Raw genomic sequence first — 14,397 nt, 5'->3', positions numbered from 1 at the left:
CAGTGTTTGTTTTAGCGCGAATATTGAAATTAAGTGTATCGTAAAGTTATATTCGGAAAGAATAAACCAGTTTTATTAAGTAAGGACTTGTGTCGCTAAAGTTTCATCGGAACGAAGTTACGGAAAAATCAATTAACAAACGGAGACGTAACAGTACTATTACTAAAGTACATATATATCTACTTTAGTAATAGTTTTTATTATGCGGAGGTTTTATTTTAATTACTCAGTAAAAAGCAGGATACAAAGTCCAATCGACATAATGGTTACGGAAGTGTTTTATTTCTCCGTTCTATACTTTAGCTTAACTAATGTTAACTGATAGGCCTAAATTCATAGTAGATGCTAATGTAAAAATTTAGATTAATCGCTGGTTTTTCGCTTTCTACAGAATGTACAACACACATTTTATGACTTTGTCGAGAAAAAAAATCCAAATCTGAGCTAATCGGCTATCAAAATCCATCAAATAATATCTCAATACTTTAAACTCAATGTAACTTACTGACAAACTCAAAAATCGTGAGTCAACTTATTTTAGCGCAATTCATTTTTTAATCTCAAATCTCTTCACAAACATTCAAGAACGTTTCAGTGATTAATTGACTTCCAGTAAATTACATCAGACCTCCCTAGGGCCAAACAACAATATAAACCCATGAAACGTCTTAAGTTAAAAGTATAGCCTACAGAGGGTTTAATACATTATATTAAAACGATTTTGAATATGAAATCCTGAAGTCATGTGACAATCACGGCCGATATTAAAGTTGAGGTAGTATAGTATGTTTCAGAACTACGTTTTGATATTGTTTGGCATTTTGTAGGAAGTGTGATGCTAGTGAAAATTGAATGTTTTTGGGAAGGGTATGCAACAGCCCTTTCCAACGAAAAATATTCATACATTAAAATAATAAAGATGTGTGCAGATTAGGGCGCCCCCAGTAGCACAGCAGCATGTCTGCAGACTTACAACGCTAGAAACCGGGTTTTGATACCTGTGGTGGGAAGAGTATAGATAGCCCATTGTGTACCTTTGTGCTTAACTACAAACACAAACAAAGCAGATCGAGGATTGAGAATTTCCAAGGCGGGAATATCTCTTGTATTTAATGGCAGGAAAACAAAAAATATGGATCAAGTTGGGAAACCAGGATCATCCTAAAAAAGACCTGCAACAAGTCATATCTCAGCCGTGGTAAGCAAAGTGCGGAGTCTTGTAACACATGAGAATATTTGAACATAACTGTCAGTAGCGAAAGTTGCTCAGGCAAAAGCATCTTCATCAACAAACGAGGACAATGGGGTATAGGTTAACGAATATAAGACTTCCAGCTATACATCCTATTCAACTGTCATATACCTTAAGCAACTGGAGAATGAAATGGGTACTTATGTTATACGAAGATATACCGATCAAGTAGCCGGATGCAACACCTACGGATTTCTGTGAAATTTGAAAGTTGAAGAGGGCGCTTGAAACTACTGTCATGGAAAGCCTGCCGGGAGGAGTGGTGTGCTTTAGAGAGGATAACCATACAATAAAACCTTTTACAATGGAAGCTACCCTGCAGGACTAATGTCAAGATGCACGATCGTGAAATAGAACACGACCTTACGTGGCGACATGGACTGTAACGATGTAGAGAAGCTCCTAAATCATTTTAATATAATGTATCCAAAACTCTGTACAACAATGCGTAATGTTTGTTTAATTATGGAATGACTTAGCTGTATTAATGACGATCTTAAAAGGGTGAAAAGAACGTTAGTATTGCTGAAAAATTGTGAAAAGATCAGTAATTGTTTAAGAAGGTCATATGAAAAGATCAATTATCATCTGATATTAACGAAAAGTTTAAAGTGAATAACGAAGGGTGAGAAAATCAGTAATTATCTATTGCTAAAGAAAAGTGTAACGTAAATAACATTGTTTAAGAAGGGTGAGAAAATCAGTAATTATCTATTGCTAAAGAAAAGTATAAAGTAAATAACATTGTTTCAAGAGGGTGAGAAGATCAGTAATTATCTATTGCTAAAGAAAAGTATAAAGTAAATAACATTGTTTCAAGAGGGTGAGAAGATCAGTAATTATCTATTGCTAAAGAAAAGTATAAAGTAAATAACATTGTTTCAAGAGGGTGAGAAGATCAGTAATATTGTTTAAAAGGGACATATGAAAATATCACTAATGATTCACTGTTGAAGAAGAACGAATTACATTGTTTAAGACGGGTGAATAGATCAGTAATATTGTTTAAAAGGGACATATGAAAATATCACTAATGATTCACTGTTGAAGAAGAATGAATTACATCGTTTAAGACGGGCGAGTAGATCAGTAATATTGTTTAAAAGGGACATATGAAAATATCACTAATGATTCACTGTTGAAGAAGAATGAATTACATTGTTTAAGACGGGTGAGTAGATCAGTAATATTATTTAAGGCCATAAAGATCAGTAAGGTGGTTAAAGAAGGGCGTAAAGATTAGTACCGTAGTTGTTAAAATGAAATATATGCTGTATTGCCAATGAAAGCGAGAGTGGAAAAACTATAAACAGTTTCAATAAAATCTACATGAAAACTCAATTATTTAATAAACGTCGTATACATCCAGCGATATAATAGGTTATTTTACACTCTTTTTATAAAGTTAAATCATATAATTAGTCATTATAAGTTCACAGACGAATGAATAGCTGGAGTATCAAAAAACCAATTATCAATTTCCTCTTCATTATACATTATAGTTAATTATAATCATGCTTCGCCAGCTTAGAAAAGGCATTCACAACATAAAGAATTTTGTCGTAACAAATGTTCCGATCACTGCTATGTGTGTTGTTTCCCAGTTGGCCTAATGAGCTCTGGATTGAGCGAAATGCGTCATCAGCAATGGATAAGACGACATTAGTGTAGTTGGAATACTATTATTATACACTCTTCTAATTCTTAAAAACCCCTAAAAACTAGATAAAGAATTAAGTGTTAAATTTATAATAGGCTTAATGTGAATGTTTTATGACAAGTATAATCATGTTTTTTCAGCTCGAAAAAATGGCGTTCACACCATAATAATTGTCTTTAAAATAGTATTATTGTTTGTAAGTATTTTCTATATTCTATGTTGGAGCATTAAAACCAATATCGTTTAAACTGCAGACTGCCTGTTGAACATATGTCAAAACGGGGACTGCTACGTGATCAATGAAGCCCCTGGGTACAGATGTGAATGTACTATCGGTTACTATGGCGACTATTGTGATCAGTTTGACCTTTGTTCCTGGAACCCCTGCGAGAACTTTGGGATCTGCAGGCCTACTTCTAACAAGAGTTACACCTGTGAATGCCCCATCGGTTTTTCTGGCCAGAACTGTACTGTATTCAACCCTTGCGCTTTACGACCTTCCCCGTGTGAAAATGGCGCATCTTGTCAGAGTTCTGCTAGCCACACTTTCACTTGTGCTTGTGCCCCAGGGTTCTACGGCAGGACTTGCCACGATTTTAATGCTTGCTTCTCCAGCCCTTGTCACAACGGAGGCACGTGTCACAACACTTCTAATCAGTTTACATGTCAATGTAGCCTTGGTTACGGAGGTAGGTGTATGTTTAGTAACAGTTCTAGGTTTACATCAATTAGCGGCTGACTTGAAAGTAAGCAGAAATCTGAAGTTTTAAGTTATCTAATAGACACTGTAGACCAGAGGTTACATATTTTAAAACACTGGTTCAACTCTCAAGTTAAATACTCCTATTATATCATTTATTGCCAGTGGGGTATACATATAGCATCATATTGAGTAAGTTTATGTTTTTGCTTGTTACAATCTTTACTGTAAAGAATTCACCAAAAAAAAATAAAATAATAATAATTGGGTGATGTCACTTATTTTATCTATTTAAAATATATTATTAGTGGGATGAACTACAACAGTGGTGGTATTTTCATTTATTTATGTTTGTGTATGTGTGTGTGTGAATATTATGCTATTAAGTCCTGAGCTGATAAGTAAATTGGTATGTAAATAGTTTGAAAAAAAAAAGAACGAAAAAGTGGTCAAAAAGTCAATGTCATATAGACCTCTTTGGTAATTCCAATGTTAAAATCATCTTTGGAAGATGAAACAACTATTAAGGAACGTAGTCTTACAGTGTAATTGGTTCAATATAAATGTTTAGCCATGAAATTCGCCTTAAATATCCATATTAAATATAAATATTTAGCCACGAACTTAACCCTAAATTTCTGTTTTGAATGTAAATGTTTAGCCGTGAACTTAACCCTAAATTTCTAGTTTGGATATAAATGTTTAGCCACGAATTTAACCCTAACTTTCTGTTTTGAATATACATGTTTAGCTACGAACTTAACCTTATATTCTTGTCTTGAATATAAATGTTTAGCCATGAACTTAACCCTAAATTTCTGGTTTGAATTCAAATTTTTAGTCATGAACTTAAGCCTACCTAAATTTATGGTATTAATTCTACTGTTAACAATCAAGCAGATCATTATCGAAAATTTAAGATCTTTCACAAATTATTCATTTCTAGTCAATGGTTGGCGATGAAGATCATTTTGCCGAAACGGTGGCAACACACATTTATTTCTTCCTTTAAAAATGCACAGTGTAAAAACTTTGTTGTATTTGGCTGTGAGTTAAACTTGAGTATCACGTGGGTGATGATGAACTTCTTTGTATCCAAGGCGAACACTGTGAAGTTGACGTAAACGAGTGTGACTCTAATCCCTGTCTCCATGGATCAAGGTGTGAAGATGGGGTCAACAGGTTTACTTGTTATTGTACTCTAGGTTACCATGGCGACATGTGCGAGGTACCAGGTAGGAAGTACATTACATGCTTATAACGGTCATTTATTGTAATTTGATAAACCAGCCAGATGAGGTAGTAGGAATTTTTGATGAATTATAATCTTACTGAATTGGTGAAACGGCATGACTAACTTGACGGAATGAACTGGTCAAACTACATGACCAACCCGACGGAATGAAACCTTTTAAGACTTTTTCTGCTGTCATTAAAAATTAAGTAGAGAAAAATTTTAAAATACGAGTTTAACTTTATTAATCTCAAAATTGCTTAACAATGATTCCAAGCAACTGTAAGGCTATTTCAAACATGATGGGAAATTGCAAATAGAATTTTCCGAGTTTTGTTTAATTTATATATTGTATGCTGTTTAGAAATATCCAAAAAAATTAGTCACCAAGCTATTAATACTATATATTATGCTTACCATAAAACAATGTTAAACAGTATTACTAATATTATATATTAAGCTTACCACGAAACAGTGTTAAACAATACTACTATTATCACATATTAGGTTTACCATGAAACAATGTTAAACAATACTACTAATATTACATATTAGGCTTACCATGAAACAATGTTAAACAGTACTACTAATATTATATATTAAGCTTACCACGAAACAATGTTAAACAATACTACTAATATCACATATTAGGTTTACCACGAAACAATGTTAAACAAACAGTTCTTTCTTCACTGAAAATTTTAGAGATATGTGTGTGTGTGTATTTTTCGAATATTATGAATATTCCTGTGGGGTGGTATCTTTGAATTCAGCACAGTGTCCTGCCTCATCAGAAGAAACAGGCAAAGGAGTTGTGTACTGGAATGCAACAGATCACGGGAAGTTAGCTGTTACGGAATGCCCCTACGGTGTATTGCACCCAGAATCAGAGGGGTACGTTCAGAGGTTTTGTCACTTTTTGACCAGCGGCTTGGTTGAATGGGGGCCTACGCAGGTTAAAAACTGCAGGGACGAGGTTTGTATATCATATTATTACAGTTGTTTTTAACCACGAAGTTATTAATGGTAATTGTGATTGTTTAGATCAAACTCTATTAGGTTTGGTTTACTGGTGTATTTGCCCATTTTTAACATTAGGGTTAACTTTATGATTGTTGAGCTGATGTTGTTGGGAATATTTCAGTATAACTAGGTTATACTAGTAATGTGGAACTGTTAACTGATAGAAATGTCAAACGGACCAAGTGTTGTAACAATATTCAACGGATCAGTTGTTAGTTAGTCCTAATGAAGAGGCGGATGGTTAATATAGGAAGATCAATTGTTGTCAGAAACAACATCAAAATAAACAAAATAACGACTTACATCTTTACTGACTCAATATTTCGCCATTACAGCTCCATCAGGAGCTATCCGATATTTTAAAAGTTTGATAATCCGATTGAAAATACCGAGGAACAATGTCATCAGTTAATCGAACATCGATCGATACATGTGTTTAAAAAGTTCAGTCTATATCAAAAATAATATAAAACATTCTTGAATCTAATTTTACTTATCATAAGACATTAGTATTAGACCTAATACATTTTAAACACTATATTCTTAATAGAGCCCTTTGGGGATTTCCAAGAGTTAGCAGTTTTCCAAACACACCATATTTGTCATATCCCTTACCGACGATACGTTTCGCTCAATTCAAAGCTCTTCAAGGCGGCTGAGATGAAAAAAAAAAAACAGTGGTCGGAACACCATTTATATAAGCTATTTGAAACACTCTTCTAATTCTTAGAAATCCCTAATGGATTAAATAAAGTATGTAGTGTTTAATAATATAACAGGCCTAATACTAATGTCTTATGACAAGTATAACTATAAGCATGCTTCGCCAGTGTGTAAAAGGCATTCCAACCATAACTGTTAATGTTGTTAAATTAAGTGTATTTTGTTAAGTACTTAGAAACACAAGTATCAAAACGTTAGTCGCTCTGAAGTAACAAATTAGGGTGTAAAAATGGATGTCAAATAATTTTTTAAGTTCTCATTTAGGAAGCCATATCCAAACTTTTCAATATAACCTCTGAGGAAGGCTTAGCACTCCGATTCTTAAATTATGAAAAATATGTATATATATTAAAAATGAATGAAGCTGTATCATGCCATTAAAAGTCTTAATTACTGTTTTTACCGAATCTTGGAAGGTAAGTACAATAAATTGTGAATTCACTAACTTAAATTAGATAGGACTAATCAACTATGTTTTTCACAAATAGCTTCACAGCTTATTAGTAAGAATTCTTAAAGGTTATTCACCTTTTCAACATAATTCTCTCTTTTCTTAGTTCAAAACAGCGATAATCTATCTCCAGGCTCCTCGACATTTGAGGTTTAAGCTCTGTCTGTCTATTTTTAAGAATTTTAGGCATCTATTTGCCTTTTTTATACAGTTTAACTCTGTCTATTTTTCAAAGTTCTGCCTATTGTTCAGGTTTGAGAACGCATCTTTCTTTATTTCTAAGGTATTAAGTACCTCTTTGCTTTTTATACATTTTAAACACCACTCTGTCTACTTTTCATACTTTTAAACATCTGTCCACCTTTCTTTAAAGGGTATTAATCACCAGCTTATATTTCATACAGTTTTAACTTCATTCAGCCTATTTTTCAGAGTTTTCAGCATGCAGAAAAAATTACAGAGGAGTTGATGTTCCTCACAGACGATCCAGCTAACATCAGCCCGCAGAAACTTCAAGAAGCAACTACTCAGATCGAGAACATTTTAAACTTTGCTTTAGATGATAAGAAGGTACGTTTCTGTATACCTAATGTATGAACTTAAATATTGTTCAAGGAACACAGTGTATCCCCTTTGAAATTCATCGACAAGTCCACAATCCCTTAAAGATTGTTCAAAGAACTCAGTGTATCCCCTTTGAAATTCATCGACAAGCTCACAATCCTTTAAATATTGTTAAAGGAACTCAATGTATCCACTTTGATATTCATCGACAAGCTCACAATCCTTTAAATATTGTTAAAGGAACTCAATGTATCCCTTTGATATTCATCGACAAGCTCACAATCCTTTAAATATTGTTAAAGGAACTCAATGTATCCCCTTTGATATTCATCGACAAGCTCACAATCCCTTAAAGATTGTTAAATGAACTCAATGTATCCCCTTTGATATTCATCGACAAGCTCACAATCCTTTAAATATTGTTAAAGAAACTCAATGTATCCCCTTTGATATTCATCGACAAGATCACAATCCTTTAAATATTGTTAAAGGAACTCAATGTATCCCCCTTTGATATTCATCGACAAGCTCACAATCCTTTAAATATTGTTAAAGGAACTCAATGTATCCCCTTTGAAATTCATTTAAAAATGCAAGAACTCTTAAAGATTATAAAAAACTCAAAGTATTCCCTTTGAAAATTTCGATCCTGTTTTATGGAAGTATTTTTGTAACATAAATATAGTACAAGCAGGATATGAAGTAAGAAATTCACAATAGCATGTTAACATGGATGTTTGTAACTTGTAAATCAAATGTTTACTTTCAGGTTTGCATCTACGCGGTTTTTGTTGTTCTATTTTTTCTCTCGTAATATATGCAAACACGTGAAAATATGACGTATCAATCACTTACGGGTAAAGATATGGCGTGTCAACCGCTAGAAGGTAGAAAAGATGATATACCAACGTATATCAACCAATGTACGTAGAAAATACGATGTACTAACTTGTTTGTACGTAAGTTTGCTTCTGCCTCTTTAATGTTCTCAGAATATAAAGGCTTCTTAAGTTACCTTAAGACTGCTTTCTTAGTAGGTAATAAACGTAGTATAGTTTGAGTTTATCTTTGGAAGTCCCTAAACCAGGTAAGACATTCACAAGTAAAATACGTGTGCTAAATGACCAAGTCTGAGACGTCTCTAATTTAGAACTGCTAACGACAAAGGAGGACTAGTAAGAACCACCCACCACCTACACGACTACCCTTAACCGAATATCATGACTGAATGTCTCTTTTATAACGCACGCTACCACACCTGAAGGTGCATATCATGTTCAGCGGCATATCACGGCTCGAACCTAGGATCTTCTGGTAACAACCACGAGACAACGCTCAGCCAATCTATGATTGGACAACGAAATTATTCATTGTTTTCGTAATTAAAACTGAAAACTCTCATCAAAAGTGAGGACAACCTTTCAATTTGAAATTATTATTTGAATATTGAAGAAAAAACATAACACCGTGACTTTATGCTCAACAAGTCATTCTGTGTTCACAAACTCAAGTATTTACGGAAATCTGGAGTATATTTTACCTAATAGTATTATCTGAAGGGGGAAAAAAACAAGCTTTACCAGTTCATGTCTATATCTAAATATCTATGTCTAAATATTGTTGCCTATCTGCTTGTTTGATAATTTCCGGTATAAATTCTTTCCGAGGAACTTAAGCGATACAATTCCTTTCTTGGTTAAACCAGTTTATTCTTCCTCGATACAAACAGTACTTTCACAATCAGTACGTTTTTCGTCACTTTAAACTTAACTACTTTTATAATACACGCTATAAATCACAATGATTCACACACTTTACTTACCGTCACTACTGTTCGCTTCCTTAATTATCTATCTATCGCTGGCTTCTCTGCCAGGCTTATATACTAACAAAGGGGGCGTCTCGAATGCAGTCGGGCCTCTTCGATCATTCATGATCATTCGAGAAATTCATCACGTGTTACCAGAGTCACGTGACTTCCGCTGTCGTAACAATATATTTTTATATTAAAAATAAATACGAAGAATATTATCATTTAACTCACCACTTGTCGCTGAGTTATACTGGTTTCAGGGAGCTCGAGCCCTCACCAGTAACTTTGAAAAACAATATTTGATTTGTTGTAATGGTGGAGTGTATGTTATATATGTGGTATTTTAACTGGTCTTTTACTCACCACAGTGAACCAATATTTATATATATGATTTGAAGCACTGACGTTACTAATTTACTAATATTTTTTAAAATATTTACGTTAATTAAGAAGTTCCAATTCACTACCTGTTAGGCTAAAACAAAAGATCATGATGTTGTTTTGTTTTATATTGGTGTTGTTATTTATTTTTTTTAGTTACCAAGTTGACATATGTTTGTTGTTTTTCAGATCGCACAGAATATGTTGTCCGTCGTCAGCAACATTTTAGCTTTAAACGAAAGCATTCTAACTGAAGCAGACGATAACGGGACCACTTCTAACAGGTTAATTTTTAAAAACATCTTTCTAAAGTTGTTAGTTAAGAAAATGGAAATTTTGCTTAAATTATACTAGGTATAGTTTTTTGTCACTACGGCTGTGGCTTTGTTAGATAGAAGACAGGGACACTGGGGATCTCGAGACTTCTCAGGTAATAATCGCTGATAGAAGACAGGAATACTGGAAATCTCGAGACTTCCCGGGTAATAATCACTAATAGAAAAGTCTCGAGATTTCCAGTGTCCCTGTCCCTAGGTTATAATCACTGGTAAAAGACAGGGACACTGGGGATCTCGAGATTTTCCTGTTAGTAATGGCTTTGAGGCCCATTACTCTTTGATCCGGGGTTGATCACATTACGACTATTCAAAATCTCCAGCAGAGAGTGTAATGAATGGTGATTAAAAAAAGCAAAATGATTTTTTTTTGTGATAAAATTTAGCCCTTCTTCAACGGGTTTGGCATTTTTAACTTGAGAAACACCTATGTGACAAATGGGTTAAATAGCCACAGATCTAAGACCCCAAAGTTCACTCACATTCGTCTTTCATTTGGAACTGTTGCCCATAGAAAGAGCATACAGTCAGCAGCATCTAGCGCCTAGAAAATTGGATTGGCTTGTTCAGCGGATTATCGCAGGTTCGAACCGCAGCTAGGCACGCTAACCAATAAGCCACGCCCAACCTTACAAGTGCAAGAAACTATTTCGAATCATGTAAAACTTTGTTGGTTGTTTTAAACATAAAGTTTATGTACGATTGAACTTTTGGCTACGTTTGTGACTCACGAAGTAAAAAAATAAAACACCTATTTTTAAAGAGCATGATAACATTCATGATAATATTTCACGTTATAACTTGGTGAAATGTCGTAGTACTTTGTTTTTTATGTTAACTTGGTGAAACTTCGTAATATTTTATGTTTTTTATAAACCTCGATTTAGCTGTTTTTAATTTTATAATCGGTGGTGCGAAGTACTTTTGTTTCAATTATTTAACCTTTCCTTGTAGTGCCATATTGGTGACTTTAGAGTTATTTAACATTTCCTTGTAGTGCCATATTGGTGACTTTAGAGTTATTTAACCTTTCCTTGTAGTGCCATATTGGTGACTTTAGAGTTATTTAACCTTTCTTTGTAGTGCCATATTGGTGCCTTTAGAGTTATTTAACCTTTCCTTGTAGTGCCATATTGGGTGACTATGGAGTTATTTAACCTTTCTTTGTAGTGGCATATTGGTGACTTTAGAGTTATTTAACCTTTGTAGTGCCATATTGGGTGACTATGGAGTTATTTATCCTTTCCTTGTAGTGCCATAATTTTTCTCCATAAACTTTCTAGGTTACGTAACGTAGTAGACAAATACACATCCGAGGTGAAGCTTGAAGAAGGAAAGAGTATTTCACTCGAAACGGACAATATTGCGCTGAAGGCCTTATCCTGGGCACCAGGACTCTCCACGAGCGCGAGGAATGTTTTGAAGTTTTCAACAACACTATCCAATGGCTCTGAATCCCGAAATTTCTCAGAAAAGACCAACTATAACGAAAAAAAGAAACAGGTGAATAATTGTTTTTGTTGTTAAGCCTAATGGGCTAGATACGCTGTTCCATTGTAGGGATTTAACCCGCAATTTATATAGTTATAAATCCTCACGCTTACAGCTGAGACAGTGGGAGAGGGGGAGATAGATGTAGGTAAATAACTGGGGTTAGTAAACTTAAACTTATAAGAATTTTATTTGTAAGTTAAGTCTTTTGTTTAAGTACTTTTCTCTTGGTTTTGACTGAACTTAACCCTAGTTATACCATCTGAGCTGTATTTTCACCTGACTCAACTTAAAATCTATATCAGTTAGCACTGATTGAGACACAGTGGCTGTGATTCAGTAATAGAAACTTTAGTAACTAAAACTGAGTACCGTTTCAATCCCACGTGTCTTGATTGCTTTTTGTACTGATACTCCTGAGGTGAGTTTATAACTCTTCTTGTTTTACATCTATGATGTAACTTTGCCCATGAAATGTTGGAGCAAGTTATAAAGCCCCACCCAGAGAATTTTCTGGAAATTGTCTAAAACATTCTAGAAGCAGTTTTAAAGATGGTTTTTAAGCCAATGAGCAGCCTCACTTGTCATTGTTTACTATGTAGTCAAGTGCAGATTCTATTAATTGTGATTCTGTTAGACATCTCGCTGAAATTGGGGATACAAGAATGTCGTGTAGAGCCATTATCTAAGGGTTTGGAGAAGATAAAATAACCGACATGGAAAAAAAGTAGGGATCAGAATATGAAAATGATGCTGATCAAATTGAAGAACAAGTCAGAGGAAGAAAGGAACGCTTCATTTGAGTAAGAATGTGAAGATGAAACATCACTGCGGAGACAGACACAAGTGAACAGATGGCCAAGCTACAGCTCCGACTCCACAACTTCTGTAATATGGCAAGCAACAGTTTCAATTCCACATCTTCTGTAATATGGCAAGCAACAGTTTCAATTCCACATCTTCTGTAATATGGCAAGCAACAGTTTCAATTCCACATCTTCTGTAATATGGCAAGCAACAGCTTCGATTCCACATCTCCTGTAATAAAGTGTGTTGTTTTTCAAGTATTAAGTGGCTCTTTGTTGTCAGGTGTCTAAATATATAGTTAGTTCAACACAACACTATCTTAGACTGGAGTACAATAGGAGGTGGAATAATTAGGGTGAAAACTGACATGGTACATAGAGGGTTAAAAGACAACCTCACACTTTGTTTTAGTCAGATATGAGCTTACCAAATATCCAGTTAAATCACTGACCAGAAGATTGTTAAAACTCCAGTCACAATAAACATTATTAATCATTTATTTATATGTTTATTTTCAAAGTTATGGTTTAAAGGCAATTTTGTTTAGAAGAATTGGAAACCAATATTGTATGTTTCAGAAAAAAACACTTGTTTCTCTTTGTCCAGCCTAGCTCACGAGTTATGGTATTAAAAGAAAGGCCTCGTAGGTAGTGATTTGTGAGAGACGAAGGATAAATCAGAAATGTTATTTTGAAGTCCGATTTGTTTGATGAATATCATGCAATACTACTCGAGGGCTACCTGCGCTAGCCGCCCCCTAAGTTAGATGCGACAGACTACAGAGAAAGCAACTAGTCAACACAACCCACCGCCATCTCTTGGGCTACTATTTAACAAGGAAAAACGGGATTGATCGTCACATTATATTCCTCACGGCTGAAAGGGCAACCATGTTCGGTGATGGTGTTCGAACTCGCAACTCACAGGTTTCGAGTCGAGTGTCCTAACCACCAGGCCTTGCCATGTCCCTTAAAATACGGAATGGCCAAGTTAAGAGCAATGTGGAAAAAATATGCAATTTCACTAATATTAAGCCTAAATATTTGCTGTTGTTAAGTACAAAGCTGGAGAGTAGAGAATCTGCGCTCTCGCCATATTAAGAATCGAACACCGACTTCTAGCATTATAAGCCTATAACTTAGTTCTAAAATTGTTTAATATTTCCATACCTATAATTTTACACATTATACATTTTATTCCATTGTCCCAGTGGATTATTTTCTTGGGATAATCCATATTGTGGTCTATGTACGCACTAATCTGAAGATGAAATTATTGGAAGTTTTAACCAGTTTTGAATGATTAAAAGAAAACTCTTCCTCTCGTAGGAATCGTTAATCTTCGTTCCTATTGAAGCTGTTAAAACAATTGAAGCGGACGTAATTGGAGAAGTGAGGATCAAGTTTGTGGCTTACAAGAACGACAAGTTCTTCCGAAGCAGAAAACCAAAACCTAAACAGTCATGTAAGCATCAACAGGTGTGATTTATACGTTTTAGTTATGATTACTAATGTAACAGCAAAGCATCAACTGGTGTGGTTTATACGTTTTAGTTATCGTTAGTAGTGTAACAGTAAAGCATAAACTGGTGTGGTTTATACGTTTTAGTTATCGTTAGTAGTGTAACAGTAAAGCATCAACTGGTGTGGTTTATACGTTTTAGTTATCGTTACAAGCGTAACAGTAAATCATCAACTTGTGTGGTTTATACGTTTTAGTTATCGTTAGTAGTGTAACAGTAAAGCATCAACTGGTGTAGTTTATACGTTTTAGTTATTGTTACAAGCGTAACAGTAAATCATCAACTTGTGTGGTTTTTACGTTTTAGTTTTTCTTAGAGCTTTTTTTATTAACAGTTTGGACATCAAAACACTCAGGACAGTGATTTAATAAGGTATTCAAGTACCAGGTACAGGATGAGTTGTAGAGAGTTTTTTTTATTAACAACAGTTTGGACATCAAA

The 14,397-nt window shown here is 34.4% G+C and overlaps 1 protein-coding gene across 1 annotated transcript in view; it reads left to right on the top strand.

The window, feature by feature from the left end:
• LOC106468976 (adhesion G protein-coupled receptor L4-like) overlaps window positions 1-14,397 on the top strand; it is a 36,253-nt gene that overhangs the window by 3,833 nt on the left and 18,023 nt on the right. The window contains exons 4-10 of the mRNA XM_022397374.1: window positions 3,167-3,601; window positions 4,713-4,847; window positions 5,620-5,822; window positions 7,476-7,613; window positions 9,991-10,085; window positions 11,420-11,639; window positions 13,763-13,898. Coding sequence (XP_022253082.1) covers window positions 3,167-3,601; window positions 4,713-4,847; window positions 5,620-5,822; window positions 7,476-7,613; window positions 9,991-10,085; window positions 11,420-11,639; window positions 13,763-13,898 — 1,362 coding nt within the window. The remainder of the gene's footprint in view (window positions 1-3,166; window positions 3,602-4,712; window positions 4,848-5,619; window positions 5,823-7,475; window positions 7,614-9,990; window positions 10,086-11,419; window positions 11,640-13,762; window positions 13,899-14,397) is intronic.

Source organism: Limulus polyphemus, unplaced genomic scaffold, assembly GCF_000517525.1.
Source record: "Limulus polyphemus unplaced genomic scaffold, Limulus_polyphemus-2.1.2 Scaffold3245, whole genome shotgun sequence".
In the NCBI taxonomy this organism is placed as follows: domain Eukaryota; kingdom Metazoa; phylum Arthropoda; class Merostomata; order Xiphosura; family Limulidae; genus Limulus; species Limulus polyphemus.
Note: the sequence above shows the minus strand (reverse complement) of the source record. Positions and strands in the feature narration are given on the sequence as shown.